General features: G+C 37.5%; 2 protein-coding genes across 6 annotated transcripts; both read right to left on the bottom strand.

Moving 5' to 3' along the window:
* Positions 1–6,027: 6,027 nt before the first annotated feature.
* LOC145128770 (ran guanine nucleotide release factor, putative (Mog1/PsbP/DUF1795-like photosystem II reaction center PsbP family protein)) lies at positions 6,028–8,439 on the bottom strand. Of its 2 annotated transcripts, none has more exons than XM_079063574.1 (8): positions 8,302–8,439; positions 7,573–7,653; positions 7,457–7,492; positions 7,194–7,331; positions 7,011–7,097; positions 6,609–6,656; positions 6,442–6,518; positions 6,028–6,372 (listed from the first exon to the last, which is right to left on the bottom strand). In XM_079063574.1, exons 2-8 carry the CDS (start codon positions 7,639–7,641, stop codon positions 6,222–6,224), a joined length of 606 nt encoding a protein of 201 aa, XP_078919700.1. In that variant the 5' UTR covers positions 7,642–7,653; positions 8,302–8,439; the 3' UTR covers positions 6,028–6,221. The 2 variants fall into 2 exon arrangements, with proteins under 2 accessions (XP_078919700.1, XP_078919701.1); XM_079063575.1 differs by having other exon boundaries at positions 7,573–7,693; positions 8,302–8,424.
* Positions 8,440–9,041: 602 nt separating this feature from the next.
* On the bottom strand, positions 9,042–11,231 carry LOC145132648 (Haloacid dehalogenase-like hydrolase (HAD) superfamily protein). Of its 4 annotated transcripts, XM_079067518.1 has the most exons (9): positions 11,006–11,231; positions 10,783–10,899; positions 10,595–10,677; positions 10,396–10,479; positions 10,227–10,302; positions 10,045–10,117; positions 9,895–9,968; positions 9,369–9,462; positions 9,042–9,254 (listed from the first exon to the last, which is right to left on the bottom strand). In XM_079067518.1, the coding sequence occupies exons 1-9, from the start codon at positions 11,115–11,117 to the stop codon at positions 9,185–9,187; spliced, it is 783 nt and encodes a 260-aa protein (XP_078923644.1). In that variant the 5' UTR covers positions 11,118–11,231; the 3' UTR covers positions 9,042–9,184. The 4 variants fall into 4 exon arrangements, 3 of the variants coding, with proteins under 3 accessions (XP_078923644.1, XP_078923646.1, XP_078923645.1); XR_013718172.1 differs by lacking the exon at positions 9,042–9,254 and having other exon boundaries at positions 9,794–9,968; XM_079067520.1 differs by lacking the exon at positions 9,042–9,254 and having other exon boundaries at positions 9,855–9,968.
* Positions 11,232–21,811: the final 10,580 nt, after the last annotated feature.

Raw genomic sequence — 21,811 nt, 5'->3', positions numbered from 1 at the left:
ATTAGGACAATATACTTTGAAAAACCTAACGATAAAATTCAACTTTTGATAGTTTTCTTATTAGGAGATTATACTTACAATTTTTTTGGTCAAAATATAATAGATAAAATTGTTATGTATATGATAAATCATTCCATAAAGACATGAAAATGTGCCACTTGGAAAAAGGAAAGAAAATAGCAATATATGGAAATGGGCGGCATCGTCGCGTGCTCGTCGACTTTGCATTCACAACTTTGTTTGGAAAAACCACTTTTTTCTCCTTTCTTTGCCTCTACCTTGCATAAAAATGCATCACATTTTATCCGTTGTATTACATTATCAGATATTGGAGGAATTAAAAAAAAATACTTCATTAGTCTATTACCATTATCAACTGGATGTGGAAGCTCCTCTTCTTGATCTTCAGAATCAAAATCTTTAGATTTGGTGACCACAAAACACACAAGAAAAGTAGTGAAAGAAAGAACACAACAAACAATATGATTGAGAAAAGGATATTTGATAGAAATCTTACAACAATAATGAAGAACAAGAAATGAATGCTTGATTTCTATGAACTTAAGTGGAAATAACAAAATATCAAATCAGAGAAGTTAATCAAATTATTAAAGTTAATCAAATGATTATCCTTCCTGCCCTAAATCAGAAAGCCTCTCGAAAGAGAAACCTCCTGCCCAACCTAAAGTCGATACTCAAAATTATAAAATACTGAATACTCTAGTACTCTTATCGCTACTCTGTTTATTCTATTCATTAGATAATTCCAGATAGGTTGCAAAATAGATAATAATAGATATTACAATTAAGTCCTGATGTATGCTCATATATTTATATAATACCTATAACCCATTCTCTATGAATATTCACTATCATCACGAGGGTTATCAGCTTTGTATCCATACAAATTACGATGAAATTCAACCAAATCAACATATGCATGCATTACTTTTAGTGGTGGATCTTCCCTTTTCCCAAGATAATCATCGATGAAGCTCTTGTTTAGACCAAATGCATTTTTTAAGAACTCCTGATATTTCTTTAGGTGAGTCACCTGCCTTTGTTTACATTGATCAATAATTCAATCTCCCTTTTGGGTTTCCATAAAATAACATTGAATCAACTTGATTATGGTTATCTCTTTTTCACTTAGTCTGCCATTAGTCATACACCAAAATTCTAACCTTTTCTTAAACAATCTGATTACAAAACCTCTGGCTTGGTGAAACGAAATGGAGTCCTCGCATGTAGGGTTGTTCATCAGGTCAACCCGATTGGGTTTTGAGTTAAACAGGTCGGTTAGTCGGGTTTTTTCTTAAAAAAAATGACCCTAAACCCAACCCAATTAAGGTTCAGGTTAATAGGGTTAGGGTTACTTGGGTTCTGGGTTGATCGGGTTAAAAATAGAATTGAAAACCAACTGATAGATCCAACACAAATTATCCCAGCTATCCCAAAACACAAAACTGGGCAAAACCAAGTCAAAAGGATAAATCTGTCCAAATCTTAGAAAAACTGAAAAAAGACCCTATTTTCCAGGAAAAAAAAACACAGATCTCATAATACCCTTGTACCCAAACCTCACCAATAAACTAATATCAACTTTTACCCACCAATTAACATCAGGTGTGTTAAACTTTGAAATTATAGCTATTGATGAAGTGGTTGTTACTTTCAGATTATCAAGAATTATTAAGGAAAGAACCTTGGCATTTATTTACCTCATGAATTGGCAGCAAGTGAGTCACACAAAGACACAATAGTGCAAGTCACTAAACAAAGCTCAATTTCGTAGGTATTAATAGTTACATTACCTCATATTCTTGTATTTTGGGTTTTTTTCTTGGATTTTGCTGTTATTTTTTGGTTTTTAATTGATAGGTAAAAGTTGATCTTAGTTTATTGGTGAGGGTTGGGTACAAGGGTGTTATGAGATATGTGGTTTTTTTCTTCTGGAAAATAGGGTTTTTTCACTTCTTTTGGGACTTGGACATATTTACCCTTTTAGCTTGGTTTTGTCCTAGTTTTATGTTTTGGGATGTTGGGATATTTTGTGTTGGTGGTATTAGTGGGTTTATGTGTCCAGTTATGATTTTATGAGTTGGATTTTCTGTTTTGGGTATAGATGGTATTGGATAATTTCATGGGAGAGTCATACTCTATTTTGGAGGATTTCTTTTATAAATAGAATAGCTTGGATTCTGAGGGTGTTTAAATTGTTTGGAATTATGATTTTGGGAATTAGTTTTGTTATGTTAAGTAGAAATGTGTTGGGGCTCTTCTAGTCAATTAAGTCTTTTTAGAAAGCTAATACATGCAATCATTATCAGTTAAGATTTCGGAAAACTCATAGTATAACTAATGCAATTTATATAAACTATTACGATTATGGATTCCTCCCGAACAAAAGAAATGAAACTAAACAACATAAGAACAAAGTAACATAAAAGGCAAAAGGAAGATGATGTCACCTATCCATGTAGTTGTAACGTCCCAAAACAGTGATAAAACTTTTCATTTTTAAAATCATCCAAACTATACATTAAGTATCTCAAAATCATCATACACAGTTGTATCAAAATGTCAGATCATAAATATCAGAGTATTCAACAGAAGACTCACTTGAACTATTCAACCCATGAGTTATAGTGAGAAGACTTACTTGAACTATTCAACAGAAGCTAACAGCTACCCCAACAATAGAATAGACAAACCAAGCTTCCTAAAGCTAAACAGAGACCAATCCTTAATCAAATACTCAATTGTACCCAAGTTTGACCAAAAGTCAAATTGCTCAAAAAGTCAACTCCAGCTGACGCCCGCGTCGTGGCCTAGCCGTGGCAGAATCAATCCAGTCACGATCAAAATCTACTACCACGTCGTGGCAGAATCCAGGCAAAAAAAATCATAAATAAACTTGTCGCCATGTTGTGGAGAGCATCATGTCACGTCGTAGGCACATCCGGACAAAACATACATGATAAGTCCCGCCACCACGTTATGGCCTTCCTTAGCCACGTCGTGGTCTTCAGTCTAAAAGGTTTTTCTTCAATAAGGGCTTAATCCACAAGGACCAAAGCTAAAATCTTCATATCTGATTCCTAATAGTTTCATATTGGATAAAGTTTCCAACTTTATCCATTAAGATGGTCTAGACCATCAAGATCTAGACTTTAAGTCTCAAAGGGACCCAAAAATGCATCTTTCTCAACTTAATTCATTAAGTCCAAGTCTCCACCTTCATATCTGAATCAACAAGATGTCTAGATGGATAAAGTTTCCAACTTTATCCATAATAATGTCACAATCTTTCAAGATCTAAACTTTAATACATCAAAATAGCCTAAAGGACCAAGATAACTTGCACGGATAAAAAAAGAAGGCAAAAGATCATAACTTTCCTAGTCAATGAGGTCCAAGAAGCATTCCAAACTGATCAAAAGATGTTTGAGTCCACTCAACTCCAAGATCACTCATAAAATGCACCAAAAATTCCAAAAACCACAAATAAAGAGATCTAAAGAACTAAAGAGCAAGATTGAAACTTTATACTCACAATAGTCCATAAATGTAGTGCCTTAGATAGATCCAAGCTTGAAGCATCATTCCTTGCAACCAAAAGAGACTTCTTAATCATTAAGCTTCATCAAAATATTATAAAAAGCATCCAAGAGAGGAGAGAGGAGAAGGGAGGAGCTCAAATCTTGAAGATGGAGGCTAGGGTTTATCCCAATGGGTTCTAAATATGATGGAGGTTGCTAAAATGCCCAAAAATGCAGAACCTTATGCTTAAATACATTGGAAACCCTAAAATCATGGGCTTGGGCCAGACAGACTGCCACTCCGTGGCCACATTTCTCCACTCCATGGCCTACCACGCCGTGGAGCTCTGATCTCCACTCCGTGGCGACGGTTTTTCACCCAAATCCATTCCAGCTTCAATCAGCCGTAATTTCTTCGTTTCAACTCCGTTTCCGGCGATCTTTATATCCACGAAAAAGTATTGACGAGCCCTACAACTCTATCTAATTATTTTTACTTCAAACATACCGAAATAAAATCCTTAATTCAAGAAAGAAGTTTAAAACATCACTTTTCCCATTTTTACCCTTTGATTCCAAAATATAAATCAATGGCTTAGATCACATAACCAATATTATAGACATCCAATAGGGTCTAAACCATATTCTCTTGAAGCTCAACGCCTTTACTTGATCCATTTATTGTCCACAATCCCAAAATAATAAACTTCTCAGAATAAGATGTTACAACATATGTATTTTTGGGGCGTGGTGTTAACAAGACAATACCGAGGCCACGTTACACCCCATGGCCCCTCGAAGGTATTGTAGTACACCTTCAAACCTTACGATTTTTTTTTATGTTGGATTGGATTAAAAAGAATGGTTAATGATTTGTAAAGGTAACCAACTTTTATAACTGCATATATTTAATCATTAAACTTTTTCTATGTGATCTATCACTTAATCTGTTAAATTATTCAAAATATAACAATATGACCGACAAAACTCATTATACTCGATCATAATTGTATTTTTTGAAAGAGTTAAATAGTAGTTCTCATAAAAAAAATTAAATAACTAAATATATAATTAATCTTTCACCTAATTATCTTTAGAAATATAAAGGCAACAAGCCTTGTATTTCAGCCCAATTGTTGGGTTTTCTTCCTACATCAAAAATAACTAATAAGGAAAAACTCAACAAATTAATCAATTAATATTAGCCTTTATTATTTGTTTATCGTTTATATAATTATTAAACTATGTGGATCCCACTAGGGATGAAAGTGGGTCCAAACCCGGACTGGATGGACCCGGACCCGGAAAACCCGGAACCGGTTAACGGGATTTTGTAGAACCGGACCGGTATATAGGAACCGGATCCGATTCGGTTCCGGGTACGGTACCGGGTAAAGTGGGTCTAGAACCGGGAAACGTGGAAACATCAAAGTGGGTTTAGAACCGGAAAACCGGAATTTTTTGGTAATTATTTATTTCTTAGTGGGTTGAACTTTAAAAATTTTCATATTGATATCCCGACTTTGGGGGATTGTAACTCATTGAATATGAAACCAAAATTGACAAAATTATAGTCTAAAATCATGTACAAACTCTAAACTACACTCTGGAAAAAACCGCATGTCAATCCGACTTTAAATGAATGAGATACGCATGTGTTAACATTTTCACAGAATACCAACTCCAAAACAAATAGCTGAAAAAGTTGAAAATTTTCAGTTTTGATATCCCGACTTCGGGGGACTGTAAATCATTGAATATTAAACCAAAAATGACAAAATTATAGTCTAAACTCATATAGAAACTCTAAACTACAAGTTGGAAAAAACCACATGTCAATCCGACTTCAAACGAATTAGATATGCATGTTTTAAAATTTTCACAGAATACAAAAAAACTGAAAAACTAAAAACTTTCAGCTTTGATATCTCAACTTTGGGGGACTGTAAATCAATGAATATAAAACTAAAAATGGCAAATTTATAGTCTAAAATCATGTACAAACTCTAAACTACACGTTGGAAAAAACCGCATGTCAATTGGATTTGAAACGAATGAGATATACATATTTTAAACGTGTCACAAAAATCGGTTCCGGCCCTAAAAGTGGTTCCGGTTCCTAACACCAGTTCCGGTTTTTAGACCCAGGTTACGCGGACCCGATGGACCCAAACCCGGATTACCCGGAACCCGGATAAAGACAATTTTTAAACCCGGAACCGGAACCGGTTCTATATACTCCGGTTCCTGTCCGATTCCGATTCCAGACCGATTTTCCGGTTCTAAAACTCATCCCTAGATCCCACAATCCAAGTGTAGACTAGACACACGTTAGATTTTGACGAACCCTAAGATAACTACAATCCAAATGTCCAACGCTTTTCTTCAGAAATCCAAAGCCACATTTCACAACACAAATGGGTATTTTGCCTAAAAAAACATCAATTAGCAATTTAGAATAACCAGGTGAACCAAATGGAAGCGCTAAACAAAAACATCTAAAAGTATTAATTTATGTGAGCAATACTTAAATCCATGGAGACCATATACATGTGTTTTTTTACTTAACACAAAAAAACAACTTAATAAAAAAAATCACGAAAACAAAAACTTTCAACATCAAAATTTTCCCAAATTTATCAGACAACAGATAAATAGCAGATAACAGATAACACTTGCTCAAACGGCATCAGCACCGAACAGATTCCAATCATTAATTCTAAATGAAGAGACCGCTTGTTTAAAAACTTCAACCATCGCGGTTCGACCAGACTGTGCAGCCGGCACGGTTAAACCGGCTCCAACCGAGCTCGCACTTTCACTCAATGGGCTGCAACCACAACACAACATGGTTAAAGTGGTTCATAAATTCACAAAAAAAAAAAAAAAAGATATATACTTTATGAAGACAGGCTCGTATGCAGTAACAACTACATCTGTCCCAACTCCTTTGAGTCTCAAATTCGCCAAGTATACCTAAATAAATTAAAAAAAAAAATTAGAAAATTTGACATTATTTAAAAAACAATTTAATGGTGGATTAGATTATGAAATTATAAAAGATACCTTCACTAGATTTTGTGCTTCTCTTCCTTGTCTTGCTTTAGAGATGGCCTACAACAAGAAATAGATAAAGGAATCAGAATTTGTCAAAAGAATTACAATATGTTTGGTTCGTATAATTTATTTTTTATATTTTGTAAATACACAAAATTGAACTTTTTGTTTTTATTTAATGCAAATTACAAAAAAAGAAATATTATATTTTGAGCAATTTTGCGATTTGACCACTAATACTTTCTTTTTTCCAATCAAACCAGAAAAGTTTCATATATTTTTCCAAATTAACCGGTTTGACTTGTTATATCAGTTTTTAAAGTAATTTCCAAATTAACAATTTTGGCCATTGTTATGAATATATGGGCTTAGTAAGAGAAAAATAAAAAAAAAAAGATTTATTTTTTATACCATTTGGGCATTAGCAGTTGTTATGACAGCTGGCAAGTTTCTGAATTGGAGTTCAGGAGCCTCAAACACTGCTGACTGCTCAGTCACCTGGATCAGATAAATAAAACCAAAAGATTTATTTTTCTTTTTAACATAAATAACAGGTATTTAAGATATTTGATCAATACTGGGGAAGAAAATTACGATATTGCCCTCGGCGCCTTGTTCTCTAGCAAGGTCTTGTAAAAACCAAGTAGCACTTCCATTGTCTTCAACATCATGTTTCAATTCTAAAAGCTCAAATATCAGGCTTTCATCACGTGCAGGGTCCACAAACACTTCCTTCGAACAAATAAAAATTTAATAACAAATAAGAAAAATATAATTTGATGTACAATTTATCAGTCAATTTGGGATTAAATTGAAGTTGGAAAAAATTTGTAATCTTATGGAAGAAAGAAACAAACCTGATGATCAGGAACTTCACGAATATTGCTCACATCCTACAATTGAAATTTTGAACTTTCAGTGAAGAATGTATATTAAACAAACAGAGACCTGAAAGGTAAATTACAAAACTAACCTCAAACCTAAGTGGGAAAGTAGTGGAAACTGCTCCACCAAACAGTGGTCTTTCTGGGAATTGTTCCATTGTTATGAAAAGCTGTAAAATTTCACTAGGGTTTATACTTTATAGAACATGCCTAAAAATGAAAATTTATATCAAAATATGGAATTAAAAACTTATAGATATATAAGAGAGCCTTCAGGTAAAACTTAATGAAACATAATGAGGAAAAGCTTTGATGCTTGCTAACAATTTGAATGAGCAATTTAAGCATTGTTAGTGACAAATTTGAGGAAAAGAGCTCAACTTTGACTTTTACGAGTCAAATAGACTAGTTTTTCAACTTCAAAATCGATGAAAATATATCTGTTTAAGGGGATGGATTCATTCTATAATGATTTGTAGAAAGATTTTGTACCTTGGACAGCATTTGAATTTGGAATGTGATAGATTTTGGTTGTATAAAATCATATCACAGAGATACAGACTGTATATATGTACAAGATTTTGCGGTTTGAAGTATTAGATTTTATACAGGTGATCAGCCAAATCAGTTCCAAATGTACAAATTCTAATGCACGTTTTACAAGTTACAATAGCAATAATTTTCTAGGTATTCTACAAAAACATAAACTCTGAACTCGCAGTCGCAGATTACGAAAGCCACAAAATAAAATTATTTGAGAAAGCTGATTGTTTCAGAAGTAATGAACGATTACAACAAAAATATAGCAGAAAACAAACCTGTGTTGCCGATTAATTGCAGTGAAGAGGATGATTTGATTTGGGGGTGAGAAGAAATAAATTGGTGTTAAAAACTAGTAATTAGCTTGAAAGTTAAGCAGAAGATTTTGGGGTGAGAACAAAGAAATTATTAAAATCTTGTAATTAGCTTGAATATGAAGCAGACGCCATGGCGAATTGGCGAGGGAAATCTCGGAGACTTGAGACTGCTAAAATTACTATTTACATATTTTTATATATGATTTATTATAAAATGCAAACGCATAAAAATTATTTCGTTTATACTGTAATTTATTTTCGTCTATTCTGTATTATATAATATTTTCTTCGTTTTACATAATATATTTTGATCCATTAATAGCTATTGTATTTTATCATAGTTTATAATCAAATCAGTCAAATATTTCCCTTTTTTGCATAGATGAAGAAGATTAAAAATGTCATTAACTTAGGTAAAAAAGTACTACATGATAATAAAAAAAGTATTATTACATAAAATATGGCCTATTTTTCTCAAAATTACTGTATTTTAGAAATCATTATAAATATCTTTTATTTTATTATATGTTTCTTTAGTACAATTCTAATAAAATAATTATCGGTTGCATTATCGACATGGCTTTTTTTATTCATAAACCATGATAGCATCATATACAAATTGCTCTTCAAACTTGTATAAGAAATTTTCTAAGTGACTAATTTAATGAGAAAACATTTGAATTATACAAACAGTTTAAGGATAACAGGAAAAAAAATGTTGATTAATGTAAAATAATCACAACATTCAACTTTACTCAAGTACGTACATACATAAGGTGTGTTTAATTATTAATCAAATATTTAAAAGATTATTTAATGTAAATAAACCGGCCAAAAATTAATGTTATTTATATTCAGGAACAAGTATGCGATCCTGGATATCTGAAAATGTCTTCACTTCTGATCCCCATAACCTGTTGAAAAACAATAAATCGTTTTTACTTTTTATATCATAATTTATTTAATTAAAATTTTATAAATAATGTAATTATATGTAGTTGAACTGTTGAAGTATTTAAACTTATTACCAGCAGTCAATACCAACAGTTTTTGCTCCCAATTTATCTGCCTTTTCATCATCTCCTACGTGTACAGCTTTTGAAGCTTCCACATTAATCTCATCTACATTATCAACAATCCATATTCTAATAAAAAAAAAACATCATTTTTATATACAAGGGTAATATGGTCATTTGTTAACAGTTCTCAAATAAACAGTCATTTGTTATTTAGCAACATTTCTACACTGAAGAGTAAAATGGTCATTTATTTAGATTCAGACGACAAAGAAACAGTTTTTATGTATGGTCTGAATGAGAATAAATGACCATTTTACCCTTTTCGTCTAGAAGTGGTGCTAAATAAAAAATGAAACAAGAACACCCCTGTATAATTTCCCGATTAAGTCATGTATCTGTTAAGTCAAAAGAAACAGCATTTTAGTCTTACATACCAAAAGTAGTTTCAAAAACTGCATCTTTTTTGGACTGAATGAGAGTAAATGACCATTTTACCCTTTTAAGTCATAAAGAAACAGCACTGTAGTCAGACAACCTAAAGCAGTTTCGAATATTTTTGCATCTGGCTTTTCAAACCCAACTTCTGAAGAAATTATGACAGCATCAAACCTAACAACAAAATTACAAATTCAAGAAACAATAGATGATAAATGGATGATGTTAATTGATTCGAATTATTACTTACAAGTCTATAACATTAAGTTCCTGCAACAGTTTCCTCAAGCGGGTGTCAAAATTGGAGACAACAGCCATTTTAACTGTATAAAAAATTTGGAAATTTGGGATTTCAGATAAACAAATAGATGAATTACTCTTTAAATTTTGTGTGATTAAAAGATTAATATAAGAGTACTTGATGATTTTGACCTCCAGCCTCTTTTAGAATCAATATAGTTTCATAGGCTCCAGTTGGAAGGTGCCAAGCATCACCATTGGCGTAATACTGGTTAAAGAGTAAAAAATGAACATTCATCAAGAGTGTAAATCAACTAAAAGTAGAAAAGAAAGTGAGTTATTAGCCTATTAGGTGAATCACCTCATAAACTTCTTCAAAGTAATCATTATTGGCACAACCAGTGGCTTCAGAGACGACGAGCTTCCAGAATGGCCTCCCATCTCCCTAATAACCAAAAATGAAGTATAATTTTGTAAAATTATAGCAAAAAAGCTCAAGATTTTCATGATAATGGTTGAGTATGAAATGGAGAACAAGAGATTAAATGTGTCAATGTCACCTGATAACGAAGCTTTTCAGGCCATGGAGCAGAAAAAGCTCTTTTAAACCCTTGTTTTATATCAGCTGGAGTTGCATTTAAACCTATTGAAATCAACAAATAGAGCAACATTAAGATGTATAGATAGTTTGTAAAGTAATTTGAAACAGAAATTGATAGATGAAGTGATGAAAAAACCAAAAACGGACCATATTTATGACCGATCGATGCGTAGATATCTTCGACGGGTTTTGTCAATTGCAGAAGTGTTCCACCTGCATCCAACAACAAACCGTCGTACGCTCTCTTCACTGTTCTTCCATTTGCTGCAACAAAAATCGAATTAGGGTTCTTAACATTGATGTTAATCGAATTAATGTGGTAAACAGAAGGTAATTAGAATCGGAATGAGTGATTGATCATCTGATTGACCTGTGTAGAGCGTAGTGGGAGACTTGGAAGACGACGAGCATCGGAGTCCGATGGGCTTCTTGAAAATCATATTCGAAGGCTTTAGAGCTCTGAAAAGAGCGCCGGCCTCCATGGCTTATTTTGAGGTTACTGATGACCACCGCTGTAGAGCGATTACCACTAGGCTCGCGGTGGTTGTTGCTAAAATGAACCGTATGTTAACCTTGGATTCTTGGAGTACCATTCTTACCGATCACAAATAAGATAAAAGATTATAATTGCTTTACTAGTATTTCTTAGCTAAAAAATTAGTAATCAATAAAAAGTTATCTTGGGTAAAATCTTAATGTTTTAGTTTAATTTATGAAAAAGAAAATTATAATTAAATTTTGTTTATAGGAAAGTATAGAATATCATCTAAAAAATCTTTTTAATTTATGAAAAAGAAAATTATAATTAAATTTTGTTTATAGGAAAGTATAGAATATCATCTAAAAAATCTTTTTTGGCCGGTTTCTCATACCGATATATTGTCCTTTGTAGTTAGTTTGGTCAAAATATTAAAACTTTTTTGAAAATTTCATTATTTTTAACCAATAACCAAAATATTGAAATTTTTTTGAAAATTATTATGGAATTAGTGGATATTATTATTAACCAATCATTTATAAACATAACAAATATTTTTATTATAAACAAAGGAAATATATTTGTTACTAATTTCTAGGAATCAGATGGTGGACTAAGTACTTATTTATTGTTTGTTGATCACTTCAAACTCTCTACATTTTTTCTATGTATCGTTGTGGGTGTCATGGTGAGATGTATTGTGTGGACATTCCTCTAATGTTGGTGTTCCTCTTATGTTCTTTAACCTAACTATCATCCAACATCCATACATCACCTAGTAGCAACCATCAAGTGTGAAAAACTAAAGGGTTTCTAGCCCAACAATATCTGATGTTACCCTCCCTCCTTGAGGTTGATGGTTCAAGTCCTGTCGTGGACATACATGCATTTAAGGTGTAGTTTAGGAGTAGGTTAGATTTGTCGTTTCAAAACTAAATTAAGTGTGAAAAGTGAACCGTGAATGACAGTTTATATGGAAACAGGTGAATGGTGATTATTTATAGAAATTATCAATCAAAGTTCACTTTTCACTCTCGATAGATGTGTGTAATTTGATGGTTGTTACTAGGTAATGTATAGAGGTTAGGTGGTGGTTAGATTGAAGAACATAATGAAAGATCTATATGCTCAAGAATCATTGTGTAATGATAATTTCTAATAACATATAATCATATAGGGTCACACATTATAACAAGTAGACACTTATTGATTGATTATTAAGTAATTTGATTATTAATAAATATTATCAACTTTTATACTTAATTAGAGAAATATGCATAGTACATCTCACCATGACACCCACATCGATGCAAAGGAGGAATGTAGAGAGTTTGAAGTGGTCAACAAGTAACAGAGCAGTACTTAGTCCACCATTTTGTTCCTAGAAATTAACAAAAAACGTATTTCCTTTGTTTATAATAAAAAATATTTGTAATGTTTATCTCGACCTGCCTCTCCGGAGGTATCCCTGGCAACTCCTCTGGAAACACATCTGCGAACTCCCTGACCACCGGTACATCGGAAACCGAAATCTGATCCCTGACTCGCGTATCTACCACATACGCTAGATAACACGCACACTCGTGCTGAATGTACTGTCGAGCCCTGGCAGCTGAACAAAACCCTGATCCCACCCTGGTGCCCTCGCCATATACAATCAGTTCTCCCCCACTTGGGGTTCGAACTACCACTCGCTGGCCCTCGCAATCAATCATAGCACCGAACCGACTGAGCCAATCCATGCCCACAATCACGCACACTTCCCCCATGGGGATCAGAATCAAATCTATCGGAAAGGACACCCCGAAAATCTCCAGGTCACACCCTCGATAAACTGAAGAAACAGAAACCCCGTGTTCGTTGGCGATAAACACTCACAACGGACACTCTAGCTCGCCCACTGGCGCACTGAACTCCCTACTAAAAGACTGAGATACGAAGGACCGACTCGCCCCCGAGTCAAATAAGACCAAAGCAGGCAAGGAGTTCACTACAAACGTACCTAACCACAAGGTACAACAGATAAGCATACAACAGATATAGGAAACGAGATAAAGGATAAAAACATACCAGCAACTACATCTGGTGCTGCTCTGGCCTCCTCCGTTGTAAGCTGGAAGGCACGACCTTGAGCCTTCGTAGGCTCTGCCCTGACTGGTCTCCCATCCGTGATCCTCAAAGTAGCCGGCACTGGAGCTTGCGCCGGTTTGGCGGCGAGTAACGGGCAGTTGGCCTTCAAATGGCCAACCTGATCACAATGTTAACATAACTTCATACTCGGTATCGGAACGGCATGTCGACAATCCTTCGCATAGTGTCCCTCCTTGCCACACCTGTGGCACCCACTGTTGGCTCGACAAATCCCGGAATGAACCCTGCCGCACTTTCCACAAGAGCGGCTCTGCTGACTCCCAGACCTCAAATCAGCGGTCTTAGATCACTTTGGCGCCGGCTGTGACTGTGCCGGGGCCGGCCGCTGCTCCCTCAGCTGCAGCTCAATCTCTAACTCTCGCCGTCTGGTGGCCTCCTGTAACTCCAGAAGAGTGTCACATCGCTGGGTAGATACAAACTGTCGGATATCAGTCTTGAGCATACTCAGATAACGGGTCATCTGAGACTGCTCGGAAGCAAACTCTAGGCAAAATATCGCCCGCTCAGTGAACATACGGGTGATCTCCGTCACCGACTCCCCATCCTGTCTCAAACTCAAAAACTCCTGTGCCAACCGCTCCCGCTCAACCCGTGGAATGTAACGGGCGAGGAACATATCCCTGAACTGCTCCCAAGTAACAGCAGCTCTCTGATCATCAGTGTACGACCCAGTCGCAAGTCTCCACCAGTCCTTGGCCCCAGACCTAAGCAGGTTCAGAGCACACCTGACCTTCTGGTCAGCAGGACACGCGCAGGTGAAGAAACACCCCTCCACGTCTGAAATCCATCTCATAGCCTTGATGGGATCCTGCGTCCCATCATAAGTAGGGGGATTCGTGTTATCGAAGTCCCTGTACTGAAAACCTCTACCAACTCCTCCTCCTGCCGCTGATACAACTGATGCAGCTGTTGCGGCGGCTGTCTCTGCAAGGGCTGCATAGCGCTCATCAAAATACTCCACCATGGCGGTCTTAATCGACCCGAACATCTCCGGTAACTGAGCCCGGAATGCAGCAGCAACCTCATCATGCAGGATCCCTCGAATCCTGGCATCCAACTCCTATGTACCCATCTGCACCACCGGATCGGGTGCTGTCGGCCCCTCCTGGCCTCTGTCCCCTGATCCTGATCCCGAACCAGATCCAGCCACGAAGCGCCTCATCATCACCATTTTGAAACATACCACAAGATATCAGATAATCCATATAAATCACTGGGAACCAACTCCCTACTAACCCTAGGGATTGTGACTTACTTGACACGCGTATGGGTCCTGTGCTTTCAGTAGTACGGGCCCATACTACCTTCCACACCTACCCGTATTTGTCTCAAGCATCATCACAATGCCCTAGCTGAATTCACAACATGGCGAGCGCTCAACCCTCACCCTAGAGGAAAGATAAACATCTCCTAACTGGCCTCCCGGCCTCACTCAACCCTCCTATCCATGAAACTTCCACCAACCCTGCAGCACTAGTGTATGCTAGCCATACATCACACTGGACCCTATAGACTTTCGAATATCCAATCCTACCCTAAGCTCCCAATCAAACAAGAACAGAACATAAGGCCAAATCAAACATTCTCAGGCTATAAGATCTTAATTATGTACAATTGTGATGCATACACTAAGCAACTACAATAATGATGTCAATCTCATATAAAGGAAACCATAGGCTAGCAGGCATCATGTAATCAGGCAATTCTATCATGCAATTCCTGAAGATCCCTAGCCTAGCACTAACATGTTGTTCTATCATATCACATAATCAGATAACTTGTATGGTATTTTGGGGTCTACTTACTGGCTCCGGCTGATCGTACGCCCTGCATCCTCCTTTATTTATTTTGAAAACCTTTTTGAAAAATCATTTTGAAAATCCTTTCCTTGATTTGAGACTGGAGTTACACGAGTGTTCCTCCAATTCACTCAAACCAAGGCTCTGATACCAACTTGTAACACCCAAAAACTTCGAACAAATTTAAACTTTCAAAACATGTCAAGTTCATCAAAACATTACAACTTTGTTTTCAAAATACATTCTATCATAATATTCCCAGAAACATAAACATAACAGGAGGAGCTGTACGATCATGCCTTCGCCTTGCCGCGATCCCCTGATGTACCTGAAACAATAAACTGAAACTGTAAGCCCGAAAGCTTAGTGAGTTACCCCCAAAATACTGATACACATACAGTCCACATAACCATGTCAACAATAACATATCATAACAAACTGAACAGAACAGCACATAACGGGTCCACAGCCCTACAGACTGTAATACCCCCGAGCCCACAGTACGACTCTCCCTCAGCCCGTAACTGGAATGCTCCCGAGCCCACAGTACGAGTCTCCCTTAGCCCATAACTGGAATGCTCCTAGTGTTTGTTGGCTACCGCACGAAGCAGTACAACCTCAACCCATCCCATATAACAATCACATAACATAACATAACCACTGAGCATGCAATAATCATATAACATCACAGGTAGTCCTATAGGTCTACCTAACTGGCATAACCACTAGCATGCAACACTAACTCATACCCAACATCTAACACTGCTAGGATAACATATCCAATGGGCCGGCCTTGGTGCCTTAGACCCCTTAGTATAGTGAGGATAACTCACCTCGCAAATGTCGACCCGGAAGATAAAACCCAACTCTCAAATCACTTGGCACAGGCTCCACCACCTAATACCATAGCACAATATACTCATAAGTCCTTAACCTTACAAGGTACTCCATAACCCACTAGTCAACCCCTGGTCAAAGTCAAAGTCCTCAGTCAAGGTCAACAGTCCATGTTGACCTTACTCGCCGAGTACCCTCGGCTACTCGTCGAGTTCCTTGAAGCACTATCCCACTCGCCGAGTCATCGAGGTAACTCGTCGAGTTTCTCCGATTCTCGACCAAACTCTAAGGCCACCCGTCAAGTTTTCCTTTTTGCACACGACGGACACACACACATTCATAACTTGGGGAAAACTCATCCGACTCGCCGAGTTGTTCATCCAACTCGTCGAGTCTACAACGATCTTCATCGGACTCGCCGAGTTGTTCATCCAACTCGTCAAGTTCACGGCCATCTTCATGTGACTCGCCGAGTCGACCTCGCGACTCGCCGAGTCCATTCAGTCCTTTTCCCATACAGACTTGATTTGAGCCATGCAGCAGCTCCAAACCACAGATCCAAGCTTCTAGGGCATGCTTATCACGTAAAGTTGCAAACTTTACGTGCATGCATGGCTATAAAGGCTCTAAATGCCTATTTTAAGTTCTTAATGGAGCTTCATGCTCAAGAGGGACCTCAATCATGACCAAAGCTGTAACTTTATGCTTCTAGAATCCAAGGAGGGTCCAGATCTGAAGTTACAACCTCAGATCTAGCCCATAGCTCATCCTTCCAACTTAATATCTCACAAAAGCCCTAAACTCAACCAATAGAAGAGATTCACAAGGAAAAAGGCGATTTGGTTACCTCCAGAAGGTGATAATTGAGATAAGTGTTGATTCCCACACTCTACTTGCTCCAAGCCTTTTGTTCCCCAAGCTCCTCTTCTCAAAAGATCTCCTCTCCAAAGATTTACACTCACAATGTGAAACACGACACGAATTAGGGTTTTCTGAGCTCTCAAATGACTGCAAAGAGGCCAAAGGAGGCTTATCATTCCTTAAATAGGGTGCAAAACCCCGGGATTTAGGGTTTCATATGCCAGCTCCTACTCGTCGAGTCCCTTAGTGGACTCGTCGAGTAGGTCACTAAACACGCGTTCCAACCCCGCTGCTACTCGACGAGTAGGACAACCAACTCGTCGAGTAGGACATTAAACCAATTAACCTTTTATTTAAATCCATACCTGGAATCGGGGCATTACAATTCTCCCCCACTTGAACTAGACTTCGTCCTCAAAGTCCACTTCGCAATCCAAACTTAACATAAACCCTTCCAACCTTAGATTATCTTGTTGACCCATAATTTCAATGCCGCCAAAAACCCTTCGCTCGATAACCAGGCGACTACCTGCATGAGTCTTCAATGCTGGTACCATCCCGAGATCATCTTGTTGTCCCATAATTACATTTCTGATGCAACCGAAACCTCCCTAGTGTCGTACTTACCTACCAATTAACCGATATACCGGATTTCTAACCATTGTTGAGACTGTTATACTCACACAATCGCACCATGCGACTCCTGAACGAATGTCTATTTAGCGAGAGTCGTCCTAGCTTGCTTGCCATAATGGCTCTAACTGATGGATTGTTGGGGTTACAACTACAATGCACTAAGTGGAAAACATTTAAACGATTCAAATGATTAGGGCACATGCAACCTAATAGGATCTATGTCTTTCACATATAGCAACATACTATGAATCATCATATTATAAAACTTTTCTATGAAAAAGTAATTCATAAGAATGAGAAACTTACCTTGAAGATTGTTATAGCAAACAATCTTGAATTCCTTCGTGAGAGACTCTTGGAAGCAAGCACCATAAGTGTCGTGCCTCTAATGGTTCACACCCAAACCCTAGCAACCAAGGAGCTTGAAGAGAGAGAGGAGAGAGGTGGAAATTTCGACCCTAAACCTCTAAATAAATGTCATAGCCGAAATTATAAGGCTAAGGGTCTTTTTGTAGCTGAGGTAGCTTGGTGTCAAAGCTAGGGTTTAAGGAGGAAACTCTAATCCTTTTGCTTGGTGACCAAGCATCCCATTCCCCTCTTTCAAGGGGCTTGGACAAAATTCATTGGGCTTGCCCAAATGATTTTTCATCCGTCTCATCCAATGAGGTCCATGGACTCCTTTTCACAACTTTCAATAAATAACCAAACAGACCCTGCACTTTTAATTAATTCAATTAATCCAATTAATTTCTGATTAATCATTAATTAAATAATATATTATTCTCACAATATATTAACAAACTATTTGTTTTGATTTCCAATTAATTTATTAATCATATAATAAATTAATAAATCAGTCTCTCTCTTTCTCTCTCTCTCTCTCTCTCTCTCTCTAAAAGTTATCTTATTCAATTTCTAGGTTTGACGGAAACCCAAAAGGACAGTGCTACTATCAATTCAAGTATATACCAATTGTAGTTATGGGCTTAGACACCTAATCTAACACCAACAACCCTTCTGTTCCAACTAAAGATAACATAACCAACCATTAATCACAATCAAATCCTTCAATTGAGATCATGGGTGACTCCCAACGCAAGTCTCACCCCTAAACACCAAACCAATCTAAAAACTCATATCCTGATAACCAAAAATTCGCAAACTCGATCTGTCCAAGATCTCCCGCCTCCATGGTGTCCTCCCATTGAACTGAGTTATAACTCCTCCTTCGACCGCTGAGATTGGTAGTCTTACACCTGAACCCTCCACTGACCACAGATTCATTCCATTCTAAACGTGATCCAATACCTTGCTCAAGGCAATTTCCACTAGGTCTCACCAACTCTATCATAACCATATGGGCCTCGCCGACGGGTCTCACCCAGTCTAGTGCTATAAAGGCCTAACCTTGCGTCAGATCTAACGATCATCATACCATAACAAGGTGAAATCATTCGTCAATATTGTCTGCGTCGACCGACGCATATGCTGATCTTTCCTCAGTCTAACTGGCCACTCGAACCATGTCCTGCCTCATACTGGTGAATGCTACGATCCCGTCGCAGATTTACAACACTTCCACAACTGCCTATCAATCTGGTGAATGCTACGGCTACCCCGTAGTCTTACAACACTTTCATACTACCATGGACCCACCCATGGTCTTACTTGTCCGTCTACTATACCAACCATAATCATCATGAGTCGAACCCGCATCCGACTATAACCCAATCAGGTATTCGGGTTATAATTCAAACCCCCAAGCCTTCATCATACAATAACAGGCAGAGAGGCTCTAATAAAACCTTCAACCTTGATCCATCCACATACCCACCATGTGTCACTACTAATGCGCAATGAAACCTGAATATTCACCCTTGTGCAACCTTTAGACCAACGATTCTCCCCCACTTGGATTCGATTGTGCTCTTCCAATCCATAAAATTGATATATTTCCAACCCATCTCACATTCTTACAATTAACTGTGTCGACAACCTGATCTTACAAGAACTAGTGTCCTATTACTACACATTCCAAAACCATATGAATACTTCTTGAAATCTCAGCAAGTTCAATAATCCCAAGCACTTCCCATGATATAGCTCCAAATATTTAAGTCATTTCAGCTCGTGACAAAGAACTATAACCCTTGACTGTAACGGACGAATCATCATTCCAACTACCCATTTACCGAAGGATCTCTGCATTCTAACCATCTTCAACCAATACGGTTATGAAATTCCTTTGTCAATTATGGCGTTTGAACAGACCCGCACGACTTCCATCATTATCCACTTGCTACCGCCCCTTCCTTAATAATGTCAGTGATCGGGCCCCAAAGTCCTTCCATAAACATCCGTCATCCCTACTGCGCAACGCAACGCTTATGAACTTTGACTTTATAGTTGAACCAATCATTCTAATCCAAGTGTTGATCTTCTAAGAGGTACCCCTAAATTGCTTAAACCAATGGCCCTCAACAAACTATTTGACAATCCAAATCCAACTCCATTGGACGTGTCTCACTCCAAACCCTCGGCATACAGACACGACATATAACAATCTTTGATAATATCGACCAGGAAATTACAGAGAAACTAAACCGAAGATAATGCCTCATACATACAATCACATGATTCAAGGGTATATATATATATATATATATATATATATATATATATATATATAAATAAGCCCTGAGTAAAAACAAAAGATAACATACTCGTGACAGCGTCTGATGAAACTCTGGCCTCCCCTATCTGAAAATGTAATGCTCGGCTCCTCGTTATTGGGGTTCCTGCCCTGCCCTCACGGCCATCAAAGATCCTAAAGGTAACTAGAGCAGGTGCACTAAGTGCTCCACCCCTCAACATCGGACAGTAGGTCTTCTTGTGGCCCACCTGGTTGCAGTGAAAACACATCGGAACCAACCCACGGGGGAAATCCCTACTAAAATGACCCATCTGACCACAACTCAAACATCCCTTTACCTGTCTGTCGATATCCTCTGTGACATCCCCAATTTCACGGCCATAAAAGACCGATTTGTTTATGCTTTGTTTTATAAATCAGAGTAATCGTTTAAAGAAAACGGTTGCGGAATTTGTTCCCAAAACAAGATATGATAATAACTTATCAAAACATTTTTCAAAGAGAATGTATTTTTATTTAATAATAAAACCTCGGGATGTCATGTTCCGATACAGACACATAAGCATAAACATATCATACATTCATTTACACTAGTGATTTACATCTCTTATAATCTCTCAGTGAAATGGGTCTTCGCATCGATACATGTGATACAGAGAAAACTGAGTGGGTCAGGCTTGGGAGCCTGGTGAGCATATAGGGTTTTCAACCCATAATAATATATTTATTATATTTAATCATCAAACAATCAACCCAATTACCCATCCCCATTATCTCCATTTATCTTAAGGATCTACCCTAAGAATCATCTATCCTTCATTCTTAAGGATTGACCTGAGGTATAGGCACGAAGTCACATCGTCGCCAGGGTTTACTCAATAGGCACTAACTCCATAGTCACCAAGGTTTATACAATAGGCGCTAACTCCATAGTCACAAAGGCTTATACAATAGGCGCTAACTCCATAGTCACCAAGGCTTATACAATAGGCGCTAACTCCATAGTCACCAAGGTTTATACAATAGGCGCTAACTCCATAGTCACCAACTATCCCATCTACCCATGTTCTACCCAACATTTTCGTAGATATAAATACTTACACAGTTTAAATCATTTAACACCTGTATAAAACATCAATTCCACGCCCATCTCAAATAGACAAACAATATATAACACATAGCACGTATTTCATGGCAAACACTTCATATATATGTGTTAGAAGAAAGTAACTACACACTCACACAAAACATATACTTAATACATTCAAACAATACTTGTATTAAAATCGTGTTTGTGAAAGGGACTATACACTCACTTGATCAGAAGATGATCGGACAGCACTACGACTCTAAGAGTAGTACTTCTTCGGTGAAACTGGAAGATCTTCACACACCGGGCTTCTCGCAGGCAGAGCTTCGGCTCGGAAACTCTTTTCTTCTCGGGATCTTCGGGCTTCGGGACTTGCTTTGTGTCTCGGGATGATATCGGGGCTTCGGGGGGTTAAAAGAGGGCTTAGAGAGAGTATCGGGAGTGAGAGAGAAGAGATAGAGCAACCAAAATCGGCTGACCCTCGATTTCTATTTATAGGGTCATTTTCCAGCTCTCACGTCGTGAATTTTAAGTTTTCACGTCGTGAACTTAGTCGTCACTGCATGCGTCATCACAGGTTGCGTCTGTCAGGCTCCAGAAGTCATAAATATTGAGTTCACGTCGTGAACACTGTATTCACGTCGTGAACTCTGACAGTTTTGGGGTTTCGC

This window comes from Lactuca virosa, chromosome 8 (assembly GCF_052849685.1).
Source record: "Lactuca virosa cultivar CGN04683 chromosome 8, Lactuca_virosa_CGN04683_v6, whole genome shotgun sequence".
NCBI lineage: Eukaryota > Viridiplantae > Streptophyta > Magnoliopsida > Asterales > Asteraceae > Lactuca > Lactuca virosa.
The sequence above is the reverse complement of the archived record's forward strand: the minus strand, read 5'-3'. Positions and strand labels throughout refer to the sequence as shown.